We start from the raw sequence: 24,742 nt of genomic DNA, 5'->3' as shown, positions 1-24,742 counted from the left end.
GCAGCAAAAGGTGGCGCTACAAAGTATTAACTTAAGGGGGCTGAATAAATTTGCACGCCCAATTTTTCAGTTTTTGATTTATTAAAGTTTGAAATATCCAATAAATGTTGTTCCACTTCATGATTGTGTCCCACTTTTTGTTGATTCTTCACAAAAGAATACAGTTTTATATCTTTATGTTTGAAGCCTGAAATGTCGCAAAAGGTCGCAAAGTTCAAGGGGGCTGAATACTTTCGCAAGGCACTGTATATAAATAGTCAAGTACAATTACCCCAAAGTATTTTTACTTAAGTAGTTTACACCACAGCACACACACACACACTGGTTGTGAGGACTTTTAGGCAACCAACAATTGGTACATATTTACCCTAACCCCTCTAGCCTTTTTTACAAGTGAGGACAGGAAAATGTTTTCACTTCTCTTTAGGTGGTTTACTATTCTTGTGAGGACTTCTGGTACTTACAAGTATAGTAAAATGTGTGAAAACACCACACACACACACACACACACACACACACACACACACACACACACACACACAGTGTGAGAACCTGTGTAATTATCACACGTCCCTTCTTCTGCAGCAGTGTGACCTGATGCACAGCAGTCAGAAAGGCAACCCACTGTGTGAGTGTTTTATGTTCCTGTTAGGTGTAACATGCACTCTAAAGTGAGTCACAGTATTCAGCAGAGCTGTAAACCTTGTTACTGTTACACAGCAAACTCAATGCAACTAAATGACCTCCTTGCTATGTCAGTGCTTGCTGCCTACAAGACACTGCCTTACCTCATATTGGTCACCCAAATTATAGATGGCGAGATGTCTTTTTCTCACCATGACCTGCACTCTGACCTTTCTCCGTCCTCACTGAGGAATCTCCTAGCTAGCCTCAGATGGCCCAGCTTGGCTCCAGCTCTGTGGGATCAGCGTGATTTGAGCACGGTGTTCTTCCAGATGATGACAGACCGCCTCACACTGGTTTGTGGATATGGCTGAGTTTGGGTTGATAAAGATATTGTTATGCCTGCTGTGAATTGTACTGACTGAAAAGTGCCATGATACTAGGCCTATTGATTCCGTTGCCTCAACCAGTTTCTCCAGAACGTTCCTTCTAGTCGTGCTGGATTCGCTGTAGGGTTTGGTCCCTGTCAGCGGCCTAGAGTGCCCTTCCTGCAGTCTGTCATCATAATGCTGTGCCAGTGGACTCTATGTCTTCGTAGACTATAGAAGCACCCTCATGGCAGTGTCCCAGGCTCAGAGATGTGTCCATACAGTGGCGGTGGATGCAGGAGGATGTGGTGGCTAATATAAAAAGCTATTGATTTTCTTTGATAAAGTGCTTAGTGTAGACGTAGCTGCTGGATGGGCTCTGCTACGCTCAACGTTTTTGGCACCTTGTACTGACTGGACTGGGTCCTGACTGAAACAAGTCATTCACAGTAAGGCCAAATGAACCAAGAGCAATGTCAAATATTTCCCCCCTCAGTTCAGATGAGTTACTGAAGGAGAAGACCCACTGACCAGCATGTTACTCTTTGTACGTGGCTGTTCCATCCCCTACCATTCAGAAACATACAGAGCTCACCAGAAACCGAAGAGTTCACACCTCCCAGGGGGCCTAGCTGTATCGCACTGCAGCAGAACAGGCCCTGCACACAGCAGTTATCATCTCTCCGCTTCCACTTGTACTTTCACAAGTCACAGAAATAACAATGGCATTGTCAGAATTTCTCACCCAGGTTCTACACATATGATGACTAACTTGTCTGTTTCAATGCACAAAGTGATGGAACAGTATAGAGCTAATACTTGAGTACATCTACAGAGTGACTTGTGAATTAGATTACTGATGTATCAAAGCCATGTGAATTCTGATTGTACGTCATGGTACTACCTGGTGATTTACAATGCTAGGCAATATTTTATGTTTGACACTGAATAGTGATCTAGTGCTGTGAGGTGTGATCAAGTCCCCCCTGTCCATGTAATCATTGTGATCTAAATTACAAAACTGTTCTTAGATAAGCCCTCCTACTCTGAGATGCTTGAAACATATGGCCCCTGCTCTTGCTGTGTCAGTCTGGTCTATGCTGGCCCTGGGTAGTGTAGTCCAGAGCTCCGTATGCATGGGGGGGGGTTGTTAAGGTTCACTCACTACTCCTGAGAGATAAAGGTGATGATCTGATATGTACAGAGCAGATGCCTGGTTTGGAACTGCCCCGTGTGTTTGCCCCATGTTGTTTACTTTGTCTTTCTGTTGTCTGGTGCTCAATCCAAGAGTCTGGAAAACCTCTCACTTCCCTTTCTCTCTCTCTGCCTCTCTCACTTTCCCTTTCTCTCTCTCTCTGCCTCTCTCACTTTCCCTTTCTCTCTCTCTCTGCCTCTCTCACTTTCCCTTTCTCTCTCTCTCTGCCTCTCTCACTTTCCCTTTCTCTCTCTCTCTGCCTCTCTCACTTTCCCTTTCTCTCTCTCTCTGCCTCTCTCACTTTCCCTTTCTCTCTCTCTCTGCCTCTCTCACTTTCCCTTTCTCTCTCTCTCTGCCTCTCTCACTTTCCCTTTCTCTCTCTCTCTCTGCCTCTTTCTCACTTTCCCTTTCTCTCTGCCTCTCTCTCTCTGCCTCTCTCTCTCTCCAGTTAATGTCACCTCTCCCAGCTCTTACTGACACCCACCCATGACCACCCCTCTTTCTATTTTCTGAAATTTGGTCAGTCCACTCTGGCCTTGACGTTACCGTCCACAGACGGACCAGAATGGATGAAATCGGAACCTATGTTTCACAAGTTTGAGTAGCACAGTACACCGCCACCTGCCAAATGCGGTTAGATTTTGTCGTTGGGTGATACGAATGTATATTTCACCAGCCATGTAATCAAAAGCCCACATGTAGAAGTTGGTCAAATTGACAAGAAAGGCTACTGAAGTGTACATTTGTCCTGGTGTTTCTTGTTACATTGTTTTGTTCACATGCTAGGTTGTTTTGAGTTTGCTGCAACTGTCTGCTGCTTTTTTCATCACAGACAAGCCAGTGCCAAAGTTACCATGATAACTGCCCGTCCCTTCAAGGGCCAACAGAACATGTGTCAGACCTAATGATTGAGCTTGATTGAGCATGGATCACTCCCAAACACTTTTATTCACTAACTTTTAATCATTGTTCTCCTTTATGTAATTGTGTGCTTCTATAGTTATGCTTAGGAGCACATCATGTACTCCTTGTAAAAAATGTCAGCGTCGAGCCCTGAACTATAATAATAAATAGGCCGTATCACTCATTTTGTGTTAGGGAAGGCACTTTGTTGATTCTTGATGTTCAGTTGTAGAACTGTTTATTTGTTTTTATTATTGGATCTAAATGCTTTATTTTAACATACATTGGTTAAAAGACACAGCTCACAAAAATTTAATGAAATTAAGCAATATAACCAATATACTGTAACCCATTACTTCTTACTAGGATTCCATTTCTTGATTTTTAAACATTACAAAGCATGCTTATCTGTTTTTTTGTTGTTGTAATAATAAAACATAAAAACAATTGGCTAGTAAAAAATCTGAGTGGCTGGTAGATTTTTTTTCTGTCTACCTGCCACAGTGGCTAGTGGACCAAAAAGTACATTTCCCAGCCTGGCTGTACTGTACTCTTCTGTGCTCTGTTGTGCTGCGCTGTGATGTCCAAACATGTGAAACATGAATATCATATCCATAATTAGGCCTATGCATTTCTATACTGGAGAAGGACAATCATATCCATAATTAATGCCTATGCATTTCTATACTGGAGAAGGACAATCATATCCATAATTAGGCCTATGCATTTCTATACTGGAGAAGGACAATCATATCCATAATTAATGCCTATGCATTTCTATACTGGAGAAGGACAATCATATCCATAATTAATGCCTATGCATTTCTATACTGGAGAAGGACAATCATATCCATAATTAGGCCTATGCATTTCTATACTGGAGAAGGACAATCATATCCATAATTAGGCCTATGCATTTCTATACTGGAGAAGGACAATCATATCCATAATTAATGCCTATGCATTTCTATACTGGAGAAGGACAATCATATCCATAATTAATGCCTATGCATTTCTGTGTAGTACAGATCAGAGACTAAGGCTGTCCCTGACTAAAACATATCTTGGTCGACCGAAAGTCGTCTGTTCTTTCGACCAATCGATTGGTCTACATTTTAAAACGTGTATTTTCCAATAATAGACATACCCTATATATGCATTGAACTTGTCTGATACTTTAATAAGCACACTGTTTGTTGAAATAAGACACAAATGACTCAAGGGGGAGCCATAGATCACGATAACCAGAAGAAAAAACCTTAACCTGACCCAACTATTCTCCTCCCGCTTCTACTGCCGTTACTACTGCCGTTACTCTCCTGAAGTTGCCGGTAATAGGCTACACAAGGAGTCGGCAACTTTTCTCATGTGGAATACCAATTTATCTTACCATTTCTTCCGATCTGCATGCCAGTTATGGTTTTCAAATGCACATTTTTGTGGAACAGTTGCATTTAATTGATAATAACATCTTCGCATCTCAAAATCATTGTCATGTGGTTAATCAAAATTCTATCCAAATCTAAATGAAAATGATACAAACCTAAAAAGGTGCTTCTATTGCCAGCTATGTAAAAAAATAGCCTTTAAAGCCAACAACTAAAAACATTGCAGCCTGCAGGTAGAAAACATATCCTATAAATCACAATGCCTACACATGGCCTGTCTGCATTGAACTTGAAACATTGTATCAACTATCAACTTGGGTCAAGCCTGAAGCTCCTAATGAGCTGAGACAGAAACAGCTGTAGGCTATTTGAGCAAGAGATAAGAAGTAATCAGGTAGGGCTATCTTGTTTATACTGAATCAGAGCGTCAACATTTTCCCTTTCAATCTGAGTGGTTAACATAAGGGAGAGACCTGGAAATATTTTTCAAATACATTGAGAAACTATTGTCTTTCTCAATGGATATAAAAACAGACTTTTGTTTGCTGAATATATATATATATATATATATATATGTAGAAAATAGTATAAATTAAGAAAAACCCTTGAATGAATAGATGTGTCCAAAATTTTGACACAGTACCAGTCAAAATTTTTGACAAATCTACTCATTCCAGGGTTTTTCTTTATACTATTTTCTACATATATATATTTTGCAGCAATATGCCATCCCATCTGTTTTGCGCTTAGTATGACTCATTTGTTTTTCAACAAGACAATGACCCCAAACACACCTCCAGGCTGTGTACCGGCTATTTGACCAAGAAGGAGAGTGATGGAGTGCTGCATCAGATGACCTGGCCTCCAAAATCACCCGACCTCAACCCAGTTGAGATGGTTTGGGATGAGTTGGACTGCAGTGAGGGAAAAGCAGTTAACAAGTGCTCAGCATATGTGGGAACTGCTTCAAGACTGTTGGCAAATCATTCCTTATGAAGCTGGTTGAGTGCATGCCAAGAGTGTATAAAGCTGTCATCAAGGAGTAAATGTCAGTTTGGCTTTTCATAGCATGACTTTCTTGCTGAGTAAAGCTGTAGGTTAATGCTCTGCAGCTGGTCTCTGACCAATCAAGACAAGGCTGTGTGACTGAACTCACCAATTGTGTGTGTGTGTGTGTGTGTGTGTGTGTGTGTGACCCACCTCGGCTCTGTGCTGTCTCATGGTGTTGGACTACCAGCCAGGTCCGGGGAGGAGGGGGGGGGGTCGTGGGAGAGGGATAGAGGACACATTGAAAGTGCAGCCCCATAGCACTGGCTGGAAGACTCAGGCTGATGACTCTGAGACATGTGAAACGTAGCCTGACAGCACAGAGGATGGTTAACTGATGTTCACACTCATAGTCATACACACTGATGGATACACATTTCCTGTATACAGTACAGATGTTACATTGACACGGATGCACCTCAACTCTTTGTGCAGCGTTGGGGAGAATTCTTACATACATTGTACATTGAAATAAAGTGACATAACTAACACACTGTCACACTACCCTACACTGTTTAATTTTAGACTTACTAACACACTGTCACTACCCTACACTGTTCATTATAGACTTACTACTAACACACTGTCACTACCCTACACTGTTTCATTATAGACTTACTACTAACACACTGTCACACTACCCTACACTGTTTCATTATAGACTTACTACGAACACACTGTCACACTACCCTACACTGTTTCATTATAGACTTACTACTAACACACTGTCACTACCCTACACTGTTTCATTTTAGACTTACTACTAACACACTGTCACACTACCCTACACTGTTTCATTATAGACTTACTACGAACACACTGTCACACTACCCTACACTGTTTCATTATAGACTTACTACTAACACACTGTCACTACCCTACACTGTTTCATTTTAGACTTACTACTAACACACTGTCACTACCCTACACTGTTTCATTTTAGACTTACTAACACACTGTCACTACCCTACACTGTTTCATTTTAGACTTACTATTAACACACTGTCACACTACCCTACACTGTTCATTATAGACTTACTAACACACTGTCACTACCCTACACTGTTCATTATAGACTTACTACTAACACACTGTCACACTACCCTACACTGTTCATTATAGACTTACTAACACACTGTCACTACCCTACACTGTTCATTATAGACTTACTAACACACTGTCACTACCCTACACTGTTTCATTATAGACTTACTAACACACTGTCACTACCCTACACTGTTCATTATAGACTTACTACTAACACACTGTCACACTACCATACACTGTTCATTATAGACTTACTAACACACTGTCACTACCCTACACTGTTTCATTTTAGACTTACTAACACACTGTCACACTACCCTACACTGTTTCATTATAGACTTACTACTAACACACTGTCACTACCCTACACTGTTTCATTATAGACTTACTACTAACACACTGTCACACTACCCTACACTGTTCATTATAGACTTACTAACACACTGTCACTACCCTACACTGTTTCATTATAGACTTACTAACACACTGTCACACTACCCTACACTGTTCATTATAGACTTACTAACACACTGTCACTACCCTACACTGTTTCATTATAGACTTACTAACACACTGTCACTACCCTACACTGTTTCATTTTAGACTTACTACTAACACACTGTCACTACCCTACACTGTTTCATTTTAGACTTACTACTAACACACTGTCACTACCCTACACTGTTTCATTTTAGACCTACTACTAACACACTGTCACACTACCCTACACTGTTTCATTATAGACTTACTAACACACTGTCACACTACCCTACACTGTTTCATTATAGACTTACTACTAAAACACTGTCACTACCCTACACTGTTTCATTATAGACTTACTAACACACTGTCACTACCCTACACTGTTTCATTATAGACGTACTACTAACACACTGTCACACTACCCTACACTGTTCATTATAGACTTACTACTAACACACTGTCACACTACCCTACACTGTTCATTATAGACTTACTAACACACTGTCACTACCCTACACTGTTTCATTTTAGACTTACTAACACACTGTCACTACCCTACACTGTTTCATTATAGACTTACTACTAACACACTGTCACACTACCCTACACTGTTTCATTATAGACTTACTACTAACACACTGTCACTACCCTACACTGTTTCATTATAGACTTACTACTAAAACACTGTCACTACCCTACACTGTTTCATTATAGACTTACTAACACACTGTCACTACCCTACACTGTTTCATTATAGACGTACTACTAACACACTGTCACACTACCCTACACTGTTCATTATAGACTTACTACTAACACACTGTCACACTACCCTACACTGTTCATTATAGACTTACTAACACACTGTCACTACCCTACACTGTTTCATTTTAGACTTACTAACACACTGTCACTACCCTACACTGTTTCATTATAGACTTACTACTAACACACTGTCACACTACCCTACACTGTTTCATTATAGACTTACTACTAACACACTGTCACTACCCTACACTGTTTCATTATAGACTTACTACTAACACACTGTCACTACCCTACACTGTTTCATTATAGACTTACTACTAACACACTGTCACACTACCCTACACTGTTCATTATAGACTTACTAACACACTGTCACTACCCTACACTGTTTCATTATAGACTTACTACTAACACACTGTCACTACCCTACACTGTTTCATTATAGACTTACTACTAACACACTGTCACACTACCCTACACTGTTCATTATAGACTTACTAACACACTGTCACTACCCTACACTGTTCATTATATACTTACTACTAACACACTGTCACACTACCCTACACTGTTCATTATAGACTTACTAACACACTGTCACTACCCTACACTGTTCATTATAGACTTACTAACACACTGTCACTACCCTACACTGTTTCATTTTAGACTTACTAACACACTGTCACTACCCTTCACTGTTTCTATAGACTTACTACTAACACACTGTCACACTACCCTACACTGTTTCATTATAGACTTACTAACACACTGTCACTACCCTACACTGTTTCATTTTAGACTTACTAACACACTGTCACTACCCTTCACTGTTTCTATAGACTTACTACTAACACACTGTCACACTACCCTACACTGTTTCATTATAGACTTACTAACACACTGTCACTACCCTTCACTGTTTCTATAGACTTACTACTAACACACTGTCACTACCCTACACTGTTCATTATAGACTTACTAACAAACTGTCACTACCCTACACTGTTTCATTATAGACTTACTAACACACTGTCACTACCCTACACTGTTTCATTATAGACTTACTAACACACTGTCACTACCCTACACTGTTTCATTATATACTTACTAACACACTGTCACTACCCTACACGGTTTCATTTTAGACTTACTAACACACTGTCACTACCCTACACTGTTTCATTATAGACTTACTACTAACACACTGTCACTACCCTACACTGTTTCATTACAGACTTACTACTAACACACTGTCACACTACCCTACACTGTTCATTATAGACTTACTAACACACTGTCACTACCCTACACTGTTCATTATAGACTTACTACTAACACACTGTCACACTACCCTACACTGTTCATTATAGACTTACTAACACACTGTCACTACCCTACACTGTTCATTATAGACTTACTAACACACTGTCACTACCCTACACTGTTTCATTATAGACTTACTAACACACTGTCACTACCCTATACTGTTTCATTTTAGACTTACTAACACACTGTCACTACCCTACACTGTTTCATTTTAGACTTACTACTAACACACTGTCACACTACCCTACACTGTTTCATTATAGACTTACTACTAACACACTGTCACTACCCTACACTGTTTCATTATAGACTTACTACTAACACACTGTCACACTACCCTATACTGTTTCATTTTAGACTTACTAACACACTGTCACTACCCTTCACTGTTTCTATAGACTTACTACTAACACACTGTCACTACCCTACACTGTTTCATTTTAGACTTACTACTAACACACTGTCACACTACCCTACACTGTTTCATTATAGACTTACTAACACACTGTCACTACCCTACACTGTTTCATTTTAGACTTACTACTAACACACTGTCACACTACCCTACACTGTTTCATTATAGACTTACTAACACACTGTCACTACCCTACACTGTTTCATTTTAGACTTACTACTAACACACTGTCACACTACCCTACACTGTTTCATTATAGACTTACTACTAACACACTGTCACACTACCCTACACTGTTTCATTTTAGACTTACTAACACACTGTCACTACCCTTCACTGTTTCTATAGACTTACTACTAACACACTGTCACACTACCCTACACTGTTTCATTATAGACTTACTACTAACACACTGTCACTACCCTACACTGTTTCATTTTAGACTTACTAACACACTGTCACACTACCCTACACTGTTTCATTATAGACTTACTAACACACTGTCACACTACCCTACACTGTTTCATTATAGACTTACTAACACACTGTCACTACCCTACACTGTTTCATTTCAGACTTACTACTAACACACTGTCACTACCCTACACTGTTTCATTATAGACTTACTACTAACACACTGTCACTACCCTACACTGTTTCATTATAGACTTACTACTAGCACACTGTCACACTACCCTACACTGTTTCATTATAGACTTACTACTAACACACTGTCACTACCCTACACTGTTTCATTATAGACTTACTACTAACACACTGTCACTACCCTACACTGTTTCATTATAGACTTACTACTAGCACACTGTCACACTACCCTACACTGTTTCATTATAGACTTACTACTAACACACTGTCACACTACCCTACACTGTTTCATTAGTGTGACACAGAACAGTGGCACATTCTCTTACTTTGTAAAACACAGAGACATGTACTCTAACTCAGTCGTCATGCTCAAATGTTAGGGCCCAGAAATAGACTGGTAAACAAGCGTTTGCCTGGTCTCACACACATTGATTGTCTTTGACACAGGTTACAGGCAGGCCTCAGGCACGCGGCCACAAATATACAAAATGATGATGACGTTAACCCGTAAGGAAGCCTTCCGTTTCTTCAACACTCATCGTGGACCATGGCATGCTTGGTTTTCAGTCGGCAGCATTGACTTTTGTGTGTGTGCGTCAAAGTGTCCTTCCTTTGACAGTAAAGCCCAGTAGTGCTCTTTTCATACATGTTTAAGGAGGCTCAAAGATGAACCCATTCACTTGCTGTGTGATTCCAGCGTTATGGACATTACATTTGCACGCAAAATCCCAACTTTAATGTCTGAGAGACAAACAAAATATAAATGGTACTTTTGATGTGTTTGTCTATAGTTCCTCTTGGGTAGTGTATACCCAAGAAAAATGACTTCTAAACATTGTCATGTTGGAGAAATAAAGAATAATAAGGAGTGTTATGTATGTTACTGTCACGCCCTGACCGTAGAGATATTTTTATTCTCTATGTTTGGTTGGTCAGGGTGTGACTCGGGTGGGAAACTCTTTGTTTCTATATTTTGGCCGGGTATGGTTCTCAATCAGGGACAGCTGTCTATCGTTGTCTCTGATTGGGAATCATACTTAGGCAGCCTTTTTTCATTTTGTATTTGTGGGTAGTTGTCTTTGTTAGTGGCATTATAGCCTAAGTAAGCTTCACGGTCGTTTCCTTGTTCTTTGTTTTGTTGGTGACATTTATCAATAACAGAAATGTACGCTCACCATGCTGCACCTTGGTCCGGTCATTTCCATGACGACAGCAATCGTGACAGTTACATGATCAAGGTTTTTGGGGAGAATGAACATATTAGCTAAAGTCTGAGTTTGTAAGTCTTTGGTCAAAACATGGATAGCCATTTCAAAGGAAGGGCTTTACTGGTGAACACAAAATTATACTTTTGAATATATTCTAATTTCCATTATCACTTTTAAAAACAACCGTTATGGATATTAGTCTGAAATAGACCTTCAAATCTTAGACTTCATGATCAAAACCTGTCATAAACAAATCAGGTAAATAAATTATTTTCCTCTAACAGAGCTTCCTGAGGAGAGTGAGCCTCTGGGTCTTACACTATCCCAGGATAGGTGCAACGTCAGAGATGACACTACCACACGCGTCCTGTCTCAGACCTTATCTCCCACAAGGCCGAAGGAGGGAGTGACTGGGCACAGACATTGTGGAGACAAGTAATTGGTTCCTCATTAATCACGCCATCCTTTCACATAGTTTGCAATAGGTAAAGACACATATTCACATATGAAGACAATGTTACCTCCTGTCCTCCTTTGCCCTATTCTCCTTCTGATATTCTGCATAGCAACAGGGACATGTGATAGACAAGCCTGACTTCTCCCCTCTCTGGGCCCCAGGTGACTGAGGCCCATATGAGGGAGGAAGTGCAACTGCCAACACCAGAGTCCGAAGGGATACATTCTAATAACAAGAGTTCAACAGTTCAATCATATAAGCATATTAAGCAGATAAGACATCTTAATTATCTATGTTGCTGAGCTAATTCTGCTTCCTCCACCACAGTACCCAATTGAGTCAAAGTAAAGATGCCTCAAAAGAAAACAACTCAAGTAAAAGTGAAAGTCACCCAGTAAAATATGACTTGTGTAAAAGTCTAAAAGTATTTGGTTTTAAATATGCTTAAGTATCAAAAGTAAATGTAAACACTAAAATATACTTAAGTATAAATAATTTCAAAGTCCTTATATTAAGCAAACCAGCCAGGGGCACACTTCAACACTCAGACATCATTTACAAATGAAGCATTTGTGTTTAGCGAGTCCTCCAGATCAGAGGCAGTAGGGATGACCAGGGATGGTCTCTTAATAAGTGTGTGAATTTGACCATTTTCTGTTCTGCTAAGCATTAAAAATGTAACAAGTACTTTTGGGTGTCAGGGAAAATGCAAGGATGTCAAGAGTGTGCAAAGTTGTCATCAAGGCAATGGTTGGCTACTTTGAAGTATCTCTAATCTAAAATACATTTTGATTTGTTCAACACTTTTTTGGTTACTGCACAATTCCATATGTGTTCTTTCATTGTTTTAATGTCTTCACTATTAATCTACAATGTATAAAATAGTAAAAATAACAAAAAACCCTGGAATGAGTAGGTGTGTCCCAACTTTTGACTGGTACTGTAGCTGGAGCCCTGAGCTGGATATAATTCATTAGACACATCTTAGATTTCTAATAGTTATACTTAAATTATAGTTATAAACAGTGGTCATAAGCAAACGGTTTTGAAAATCATACAGTCGCTATTTCAAAATACCCCGGTATGCAGTATAAAAGGTATATCGCCCAAGCCTAGAGATGAGTAATGAGGCCTGCCCAGGAGACACCCAGGAGGGAGTGATGCATGGTTCTAGCCTGCCTGTGTGTGTTTGTAATGCCAAGCTGCAGCAGCACAGGATCTCCATCCAGACCAGACTGCTCTCAGCGCAACCGTCAGCTCTTTCCCACAATCTCCCCTCTACTGCGTTTTCCCCCAATTTTTCCCTATATTTATATCCTCTCCTGTTTTTTCCCCTGGACTGTTCCTCTCACTAGGTGTGTGTTGGCCAGTCGCCGCAGGCTGCTTCTCCTGGGGAAGAGTTGTTGAGAGTCGGTCTGCTCAAAAAGCTGCCTGGCAGCTGGCAGCTTGCTGCATTGGCTGCAGATTTCCTCAGCAATTCTGGACCATTCTCTCTGCTTTTACCCACTCAGTTAGCAACGACACTTGTCAGAGTGGTGGTGTTGTAGTGTAGTAGAAACCTGAAGGAAGATTGTAGCCCTCCCTTATCGCGCTGGCAGCTCCTGTGGATTATGCAGAATAGAGGACAACAACAGCAGAAGGAGTAGAGAACTGCTGCTGTTTGAATAATTTAGGAGCAGATGGCTGTGTTTTAAGAAACGACAGTGTAATTGTATAAATAGAAGAGCAGTAGAACAGAAGGGATGTTGTATCGACCGTCTCTCTCTATCTGCCGCAGAGGCTATCTGCTCTCGCAGGGGTCCTTTGCTGACTTCACAAAAGCTAAAAACAACCAGCAGATTTTAAACAATAATGCCATTACATCAGAACCACACTCCTCTCCCTTCCATGGTTATTGTTAGATTAGCACAGAGCAGGGATATTCAACCTCGGGTCCACAAAAATATATATTTTTAAAAAGCGACACTTACCAGTCGAGTACCAGTCGTGGCAAGTGCCGCTGGCTGCTAGTAAGATTCCTTGACTTAGACGTAAAAAAATATATGCAAATAAATATTGGCTATTATATAATATTCTGCTTTTAACTTCTTATGGCAGGGGGGCAGTATTGAGTAGCTTGGATGAATAAGGTGCCCAGAGTAAACTGCCTGCTACTCAGACCTAGAAGCTAGGATGTGCATATTATTAGTATATTTGGATAGAAAACACACTGAAGTTTTTAAAACTGTTTGAATGATGTCTGTGAGTATAACAGAACTCATATGGCAGGCAAAAAGCTGAGAATTTTTTTTAGCCCGGAAGTGGGAAATCTGAGGTTTGTCGTTTTTCAAGGCCTATCAGATATACAGTAAAATATGGTCCGATTGCACTTCCTGTGCAATCGGACCATATCGGCTTCCACTAGATGTCAACAGTCTTTAGAACCTTGTTTCAGGCTTCTACTGTGAAGGGGGAGAGAATAAAAGCTGTTTGAGTCAGGTGTCTGGCAGAATGCCATGAGCTCAGTCTCGTGCGCGCCCGTGAGAGTTGGCTGCGTTCCTTTTCCTTTCTAAAGACAGAGGAATTGTCCGGTTGGAATATTATTGAAGATTTATCATAAAAACAACCTAAAGATTGATTCTATACATTGTTTGACATGTTTCTACGAACTGTAATGGAACTGTCGTCTGAACTAAGTGCCTGCGCCTCATGAATTTGGATTTGTGAACTAAACTCGCGAACAAAAAGGAGATATTTGGACATAAATGATGGACTTTATCGAACAAAACAAACATTTATTGTGGAACTGGGATTCCTGGGAGTGCATTCCGATGAAGGTCATCAAAGGTAAGTGAATATTATATATAACAAGCCTCTACATTATGAAGTAACTGGACTTTTTGTGGGCTAGCCTGCATTGGGCTTGGTGTGGGCTGGCCCATATTGTGCTTGGTGTGGGCTGGCCCATGTTGGGCTGGTGTCCACTAGCCTGTGTTGGACTGGTGTAGGCTAGCCCGTGTTGGGCTGTTGTAGGCTTGGTGGTGGAAAGCCCATGCTGGGCTAGCCCATGTTGGGCTGGTTGTGGGCTAACCTGTGTTGGGCTGGTTTCCACTAGCCTGTGTTGGACTGGTGTAGGCTAGCCCATGTTGGGCTGGTGTTGGTTTGGTGGTGGAAAGCCCATGCTGGGCTAGCCCATGTTGGGCTGGTTGTGGGCTAACCTGTGGTGGGCTGGTGTCCACTAGCCTGTGTTGGACTGGTGTAGACTAGCCTGTGCTGGCCTTGGTATGGGCTTGGTGGTGGAAAGCCCATGCTGGGCTAGCCAATGTTAGGCTGATGTGGGATTGCTGTGTGCTAGCCTGTGCTGGGATAGCCCGTGTTTGGCTGGTGTGGGCTTTGTGTGGGCTAGCCAAATGCTCACATGGGGCCAATAGGGTCATGTTTGCTGGGTAACCTTTGTTTAAACAGCTGCTCTTAGCAAAAAATGTGCTTGGAGTTACCTTTATAGCTAATAGGCTATGTTAGAGTTTACACTTCCTCTTCCAATTTTACTGAAAAAGACATGTAAAGTATTGGTTCCATGTTTAATGAGCTGAAATAAAAGATCCCAGGTGTGGCATATCAAGAAGCTGATTAAACAGCATGATCATTACACAGGTGCACCTTGTGGTGGGGACAATAAAGGTCACTCTAAAATGTGCAGTTTTGTCACACAACACAATGTCACAGATGTCTCAAGTTGAGGGAATGTGCAATTGGCATGCTGACTTCAGGAATGTCCACCAGAGCTGTTGCCAGAGCATTTTATGTTAATTTCTCTACCAGAAGCCACCTCCAATGTTGTTTTAGAGAATTTGGCAGTGCGTCCAACTGGCCTCATAACTTCAGGCCACATGTAACCACGCCAGCCCAGGACCTCCACATCCAGCTTCTTCAACTGCGGGATCGTCTGAGACCCGCCAGCTGGAGAGCTGAATAAACTGAGCAATATATCTGTCTGTAATAAAGCCCTTTTGTAGGGAAAAACTCATTCTGATTGCCTGGGCCTGGCTCCCCAGTGGGTTGCCTGGCTCCCAAGTGGGTGGGCCTATGGCTGCACCCCTGCCTAGTCATGTGTAATCCATAGATTTGGGACAAATTAATTTTTATTTAAAGCGTTGAAATTGTTGCATGTTGCGTTTCTATTTTTGTACAGTATATAATGTGGGGAGCTTAAAATAAGGAAAAATTATACCAAATCTATTCATTTTAAAATATTGATTACTTTTCCTTGCCATTATCATTCAACTGATAAGACGTGCCATTTTTGGGGGCTTGTTAAAACCTCTCTGGGATATGTGGGACGGTAGCGTCCCACCCCGCCAACAGCCAGTGAAAGTGCAGGGTGCCAAATTCAAAACAAAAATCTCAAAATTTAAATTCCTCAAGCATACAAGTATTGTATTACTGGCTCCAGGTCAGGTCATCTACAAGTCTATGCTAGGTAAAGCTCCGCCTTATCTCAGCTCACTGGTCACGATGGCAACACCCATCCGTAGCACGCGCTCCAGCAGGTGTATCTCACTGATCATCCCTAAAGCCAACACCTCATTTGGCCGCCTTTCGTTCCAGTACTCTGCTGCCTGTGACTGGAACGAATTGCAAAAATCGCTGAAGTTGGAGACTTTTATCTCCCTCACCAACTTCAAACATCAGCTATCTGAGCAGCTAACCGATCGCTGCAGCTGTACATAGTCTATTGGTAAATAGCCCACCCTTTTCACCTACCTCATCCCCGTACTGTTTCTATTTATTTACTTTTCTGCTCTTCTGCACACCAATATCTCTACCTGTACATGACCATCTGATCTTTTATCACTCCAGTGTTAATCTGCAAAATTGTAATTATTTGCCTACCTCCTCATGCCTTTTGCACACATTGTATATAGACCCCCCCTTCGTTTTCTACTGTGTTATTGACTTGTTAATTGTTTACTCCATGTGTAACTCTTTGTTGTATGCTCACACTGCTATGCTTTATCTTGGCCAGGTCGCAGTTGCAAATGAGAACTTGTTCTCAACTAGCCTACCTGGTTAAATAAAGGTGAAATAAAAAAAAATAAAAAAAATGTACACCATTTTTAAAGATACAATTCTCGTTAATCCAGCCACAGTGTCTGATTTCAAAAAGGCTTTACAGCGAAAGCACCACAAACGATTGTGTTAGGTCACTACCAAGTCACAGAAAAACACAGCCATTTTTCCAGCCAAAGAGAGGAGTCACAAAAAGCAGAAGTATAGATAAAGTTAATCACTAACCTTTGATCTTCATCAGATGACACTCACAGGACTTCATGTTACACAATACATGAATGTTTTGTCCGATAAAGTGCATTTTTATATTGGTGTGTTATGTTCAGTAGTTCCAAAACATGCAGCGATTTTGCAGAGAGCCACATAAATTTACAGAAATACTCATAATAAACATTGATAAAAGATACAACTATTATACATGGAACTTTAGATAAACTTCTCCTTAATGCCACCGCTGTGTCAGATTTCAAAACAACTTTACGGAAAAAGCACACCATGCAATAATCTGAGTACGGCGCTCAGAGACAAAAACAGCCAAAGAGATATGCGCCATGTTGTGTAGTCAAAATTAGTCAGAAATAGCATTATAAATATTCACTTACCTTTGATAATCTTCATCAGAATGCACTCCCAGGAATCCCAGTTCCACAATAAATGTTTGATTTGTTCGATAAAGTTCATCAAAGTTCATCATTTATGTCCAAATACTTTGTTAGGGCGTTTGGTAAACAAATCCAAACGCGCATGCAAGTCCAGCTGAAAGGTCGGACGAAAAGTCAAAAAGTTCTGTAACAAACATGTCAAACTAAGTATAGAATCAATCTTTAGGATGTTTTTAACATAAATCTTCAATATTGTTCCAACCGGAGAATTCCTTTGTCTTTAGAAAAGCAATGGAACGCGAGCTACCTCTCACATGACCGCGAGTCACAAGCTCAAAGCATTCTGCCAGACCTCTGACTCATTCCCCTCTCATTCTGCCCCACTTCACAGTAGAAGCATCAAACCAGGTTCTAAAGACTGTTGACATCTAGTGGAAGCATTAGGAAGTGCAACATGCCCAATATCCCACTGTATCTTCAGTAGGGAATGAGTTGAAAAACTACCAACCTCAGATTTCCCACTTCCTGGTTGGATTTATTCTCAGGTTTTTGCCTGCCATATGAGTTCTGTTATACTCACAGACATCATTCAAACAGTTTTAGAAACTTCAGAGTGTTTTCTATCCAAATATACTAATACTATGCATATATTAGCAACTGGGTCTGAGTAGCAGGCAGTTTACTCTGTGCACCTTATTCATCCAAGCTACTCAATACTGCCCCCAGTCACCAAGAAGTTAACGTATGATGGGGATCCCTGGGTCAGTGGTTTGCCAGGGCGGGGTTCCATGGGCAAGAAAAGGTTGAAGACCCCTGGCACAGAGGATGCTCAGAGGATTATAAAGAGAAGTGGGGGCCCCTCCTAGGGTGCTCAGGTTATTATATAAGAGGGCAATGGCAGTGTTCACAGGCTGTGAGTGTGTGCGCCCAGCCCAGAAACCACAGTCCTCTCTGGCACCACACAACATGGGATTTTACTCTCTCTCACTCTGTCATTTTATTGGCCTGATTTCAGATCTTATCCATCTCCACAGTAGAAGTATGCAGGATACATTTGTATATCACCTCTGACTGTGCCTTTTGCGCACCTATGCATAAATCGTACATCTTCAGTCTGTCTCCTCTGCTCTGCCCTCTCTCCTTGCTGCAGTGTGTGGTAGTCAGTGGTGCTGTAAGATGTGTGTGAGATACTAGAATTAAGTCAAAAGCCGTTTGAAATGTAAGGAACCACATTACTCCCCTCTGTCCCCTGCACTATGCTCCAAGACACACTATGCTCCAAGACACACTATGCTCCAAGACACACTATGCTCCAAGACACAATATCACGCCTCTCCCTTTGTCTCTTGTCCCTTGATGAGAGAGAGGTGGACTGGATGGACCCATAGAGAGAGGTGGGCTGGATGGACCCATAGAGAGAGGTGGGCTGGATGGACCCATAGAGAGAGGTGGGCTGGATGGACCCATAGAGATAAGAGGGGTTTCCCATTTCTGCTGCAGTGCAGGCTCGGCCGGGTCTCATTTATAACACATTTCTGCTGCAGTCTTCTCTGTGATGCTGCTGCAGTGCAGGCTCGGCCGGGTCTCATTTATAACACATCCATTTCTGCTGCAGTCTTCTCTGTGATGCTGCTGCAGTGCACGCTTGGTCGGGTCTCATTTATAACACACACATTTAGGTTATCCATACATTTAGTACAGATCCATAACAAAGGGACAAAGCAGCTCTCACCAGCCACCGGTAGCCACTCTGACTGCTCTGAGACATGATGATATCATCACAGCCTTAATGTGCACAACAGCAGCAGTGCCATGTTTGTCCAATTGTTGCAGTAGGTCGAAGGGACAGATTATCCTCCCATTACTGTAAGAGCTCCCAGCTAATGGCTCTGAGCAAACCTACTGTACACTGACTGTCTGGTCTCTGTGTGGAAAGCACCAGGCTTCTGAATGTGGAAGCTAGTGTGTGTGTGTGTGAGCTAGCTAGCACATAGTACAAATGGCATGTGGTGGTGTGTTGTAACTTGCACACATTACACGTGATCGATTTCCAAAAGCTGAGGAATAGTGTGTTGACTGAGAATTCATATTTGGCCTGTCAACTGTTGTTGACAAACAAATGGCCTACCAAATATCTGAAATTATAATATGGCCCAACAAATGTTGGAAATTATAAGCAGAACATGGTTTAAATTAGGGGTGAAAGTAGCCAGTAGGCCATATGGTACAGTTCGGAGTATCAGTGGGATTATGGAATCATGGTGGATGGAACTGCGAAGGTAGACTACTTTATGAAGGGATTTGTTTGACTACCAGATGAAAACATCTACACACAACACCCACGATATGTGAAACTGAATCTGCGCATGCCGCGTAAAACAACAGTAAACGGGGTAGGATGTTTACATGCCACAGTATCCCATCTAAGATCATCACATCCCATGTATCTTATCCGGGTTTCTCATAACCGAGACACAAGCTTTTTCGGGTTACTGTAAACGGGATTGGATGTTTACGGTTAACTCAAAAACAAAGTACTTGAGGATCCTTTAATCCCAAATAATAATGGGATACTGCAGTAAACGTGTGCAAGTAAACATGGTCACTGTCACTCTGTCTCTGCCTGTCTGTTTGTCTGACAAGGACAACTTTACATAATTTAGCAAATTATTTTGACTACTTTGAGAACCATGACATGAATGTAGCCATATAGGGATCCTCTTTGATTCTGACTCAGATCTTTATTTAGACCTATATCCTTATTATTATTCAATCTGTGTCACCAATCAGGACACCCCTGGCAGTCCTCGTCTGCCATTCTGTTCCTCCTCTCTTCCTGTGCCATCTATTGGCATCTGTGTGTTTCCTGCTGCTAACACTGTACTGTACTTTCCAGGCCAGGACTGCCTACTTATGTAAGCCCGGTCTCAAGAGGAATCTCTCTCAGGCTGGGTGTAGGTGTCGGTTGCCTTTGGTGACTCCATGTTGCATTGTGTTGGACAGGAATGAAGGTAGCAGTATGTAGGTTGCAGTATGTAAGACTGTCTAAACACTAAACAGGAAGTACTAGGGCATTCTTTATTTTTGTCTTTATTTCAACCTCTCCAGTGAAATCCATCCTCACCCTGTCTGTGGGTAGGTCCTCCTTCACACTACTCCTTTCCTTTAGTCTCCCTGCTGTCCTGTTGCTTTTGGATCAGCATGTGGTGGTGTCGGGCCAGAGGGTAGTTCTGATCCGATAAGGGTCTGTCCAGAACCTCCCTCCCTCTGTCTGCCTCCCTGCAGTTTTAATTTGCAGAGTGCACCTTGGCCCATTAGAGCAGTAAATCTGAGCTCAGTTCTCCAACTTGTGCTGCCGGGACAAGTCTGTACCGCAGTGCTGCAGTAAGCATCCTCTCCCTCTCTTTCCTCTCTCTCCAACTGCAGCACAGCACAGCCATCTAATGTGGGCTTCAAGCACCCTGAGGAATTTGATGCACCAATAATAAACTGTCAAAGCAAAGGAGAAACACTCAGCCTAGCCTAACTTTTTTGGGGTGTGCTGAGAGCATAACATTTCACCGACTAAGACTGTATGTCTGAACATCAGTATAGGCTAAATTATATTTACTACACTTTAGCCTTGACTCCAGTCATTCGGCAGTACAGTGTGTTGCGGTCTGGTAGCACAAGACCATACACCCAGACAGCAGCCTCGGGATTGGCCACCAAATCCAGCAAGACAGCTCCTGTGTCCTCCTTTAATGACCAGTCAGTCGGTGACATTAGATACATGACTTTCCAGCCAGGTGGAGTCCTACATTGACCAAGGGACTCTGTAGATCTACAACACAGCCATCTTCATCTGGCCATCATGACGCCATCATCATCAGGGACCAGCTAGACGGGCAGCGTCAGGTAGGCAGGGGCTTTTGTTCCGGCCTGCCTGGCATGATTGAAGTGGTGTGACCAGATGGCATTAAATGAGTCCTTGAAAAGGGGACACCTCATTTTCTGTGTCTGTGATTGATGTGAGGAGAAAGTCACCTTCACGTCCTCGTCATTACCACATCTGTTTCTATTACCAGCAGACCAGCGACGGCTCATGGCTGGCTCGCTCACGTGGTTAGTGTAGCAGTGCAGTCCTATGTAGACTATAATGTAGAGCAGGGCTGTGGAACTTATTTTGTCCCTCAGGCTGCATTCAGCCTTCACCGAGGTCCAGAGGGACGCACTAAATTTAAAAAATATTTTCTTGCTGTCAAAATGTGCCTAGTTTTCGGGTTTTTTGGTGCTCCTTTACTGTTGTTAGCAAGCTGGACAAAGTGAAAAGACTAAATGTAGGTTGATTATTATTTCTACACAGTTTCAGATTTGGTTATAGGCATAAAAATTATACCCACCCCCTTTAAAATATATATTTTAATCAAACCTCCCATCAGCTGCACTGAATCGGCTGGATCGGGCCCGCAGGCCGTATGTTTCAGACCCCTGATGTAGAGGGAAATGGTACATAGAGTACAGTAGGTAATGCAAATGGGACATTTTATTCTCCAGGCCCTTCTGTAGTCATCCTCAGCTCCCCCCTGCCCAGCTCTCTTCTCCTGTTTTAGCCCCTTACTTCAGCAGTGCTCTCCTTCTTGGGCAAAGACTGTTGAGTTTCATAGAAACTAGTCACCCCGAGCACACGCATATGACAAGGGTAGGATGAAGATGTGTGTGGACACCCATAACTTTGTGTGTGCAGTGGGTCTGTGTGTTTGAGCGTGTGTGCAGTGGATCTGTGTGTGTGAACGTGTGTATAAGGACGTTGTCATACAAGGCTTTAACATGTGATCAGACAAGTGGCTCTGATTGGCCAAATTTATTCCCCTGTAGTTTACAAAACAATAGTTAGCATCCCCAGTTACAGCCCACTGAGCCCAGAGACGGCAGTCTTATTGGTCTGACCACCTTACTTATTTATTCAAGCTGCTGCCTGTGAGACCACAGTGAGGGAATGGTGCCATCTAGTGGCTGGTGAAGAGCAGTGACATCTTGAAAGGACTATTTGACATACAAAAAAGGAATACTGAAATCATAATGTGGATACAAGTTGTCTTCCTCCTTATCACTATGACCAGTGTACAGACTGTTTGCTCTCTCTATCCCCTCCAGAAGCCCAGTTTGTTGCGAGACAGTCCCCTGTTGTCCTGGTGAGAGAGAGAGACCCCTCGGCACACTGGCCATACCCCCACCCTCCCGTCTCCATGTATCCTGAATCTACCACAGACTCACCTGCCCGCCTCTCCCGACAGACTGGCTCGCCGGGCATGATCTACAAGTGAGTACACACACACACACACACACAAGCACACATTCATCGTGGCCTGTGTATGGGATCTCATGGTGCATGCAGTTCATTTCTCCAGCCTGATAAAAATGAAATGTCCATACTTCATGAGTCATGCTACTTCCATTCTATTCAGGACTTTTAAAACAAGCAGTCATGTACCTACTCCTGTCATCCCCGATCCTTTGTAATACAAAATAGGTCATCAGTAAGCTTGTAATGGAAACACTTGAAGTGGAAACACTACTTTCTGTTCTCTCATTGGTTCAAGCACAGCCCCTTTCCTGCTGTCCCACATGCCACTAGCATGTGGCACCAGAAAACCATTTGTTTAGTATTACTTTCAGATATAATTGACAGTATTTTACCTTTACATTTTTTGTGCCAATGTTAATTTTACACATTTTTACCCCTTTCTTGCTGGTATTCACCTTTCATACATCCCGCAAGGTTTTATACATCCCGCAGTGTTTTATACATCCCGCAGGGTTTTATACATCCCGCATGGTTTCATACATCCCGCAGGGTTTTATACATCCCGCAGGGTTTTATACATCCCGCAGGGTTTCATACATCCCGCAGGGTTTCATACATCCCGCAGGGTTTCATACATCCCGCAGGGTTTCATACATCCCGCAGGGTTTTATACATCCCGCAGGGTTTTATACATCCCGCAGGGTTTTATACATCCCGCAGGGTTTTATACATCCTGCAGGGTTTCACACATCCCGCAGGGTTTTATACATCCCGCAGGGTTTCATACATCCCGCAGGGTTTTGGATGTACGTTAATACATGGCGACTAGCAGTGGGTATTATCTCTAAAGTTAGTGATCTAGCTAGTGTGTTTTGAGTTTCCACTTACTCAGGTATTGAATTAGCCCCAAATAACAATGTTATGATGTTAGAGCACAAAGGTATGCAGACAAATTCATCTCTATTGAACAAAAACTTCTGAAAATGGAGCCCTATTTTAACTGTAAAATATAACAACAATAAGAAATAGTTACACCCAAAATGCATTAGATTACACATTTAAATCCATTGTAATAAATGGCCTGAATTGATGCGATAACGATAAATAGAACATCAAGTTTCTAACAATGTGCACCATTTTTCTTTCTTTTGTTGTTGTTGGTATAAGCGTTTATCCCGCTTGCACTACTGTTGCCAATGAAAATGAAAGCACACATTTACCAGTGTTGATATTTTCATAAGCAAATTCATACTTTCTCATATTTTGGTTGCCATAGAAGCGACCCAGTCTTTCATTCGATTAGTTGTATATTTTGCCTTCTCGCCAGTTTGCATTACTTATCGTAATGAACGATATCGAAACAAGGCCTGCGATAATTGATCGGTTTGGTCAGTGTCCATAATTTTAGGTTTATCGTCCCAGCTCTACTGCATAGCAACCATTATTTGATTGCATAGCAACCATATTTTCCCCAGACTATTTCCACTGGTGGAAGGATAAAATCGTATGAATTTACTTAAAACTGTTTATGAAAATATGTCACTCATTGTTTTAATTTGTTGGTAACCGGTTTATAAAAGCAATAATGCAACCTGGGGGTTTGGTGTATGCTTTGCGTTGTTCCTATGAACAACTCTTAGCCATGGTATATTGGCCATATACCACACCCCCTCAGGCCTTATTGCTTAATTATAACACCGATCGCAAGGGAGAGAATTTTGATGCTTCAGAAATCTCTGCAATCTCTTTTCCCTGTCTATTTCAGTCTTTGCCCTTCCCTTTATTTAATATAAAATTGCTTGATATGCGTTCTGCACTCTATAGTATTTTTCCAAGGCAGCTGTGCTCTATGGGTTTCCTCAGAGGTCTCTGTGTGGTTTGCATGCATGACAGATTCACAGATGTACCTCAGATGTCTGAGTGTCAGTGAATGGTATTTGGGGTCCAGTTCGTTGCTTGATACACTGAG

The 24,742-nt window shown here is 41.8% G+C and overlaps 1 protein-coding gene across 6 annotated transcripts in view; it reads left to right on the top strand.

The window, feature by feature from the left end:
- Positions 1 to 24,742, top strand: part of LOC109891058 (voltage-gated potassium channel subunit beta-2) — a 153,623-nt gene that overhangs the window by 18,345 nt on the left and 110,536 nt on the right. For all 6 annotated transcript variants that reach the window (XM_031825111.1, XM_031825109.1, XM_031825107.1 and 3 more), the window contains exon 2: positions 22,623 to 22,788. In XM_031825111.1, coding sequence (XP_031680971.1) covers positions 22,715 to 22,788 — 74 coding nt within the window. In that variant the 5' untranslated portion in view covers positions 22,623 to 22,714. The remainder of the gene's footprint in view (positions 1 to 22,622; positions 22,789 to 24,742) is intronic.

The sequence above is a fragment of the Oncorhynchus kisutch genome, linkage group LG5 (assembly GCF_002021735.2).
Source record: "Oncorhynchus kisutch isolate 150728-3 linkage group LG5, Okis_V2, whole genome shotgun sequence".
NCBI classification, from domain to species: domain Eukaryota; kingdom Metazoa; phylum Chordata; class Actinopteri; order Salmoniformes; family Salmonidae; genus Oncorhynchus; species Oncorhynchus kisutch.
Note: the sequence above shows the minus strand (reverse complement) of the source record. Positions and strands in the feature narration are given on the sequence as shown.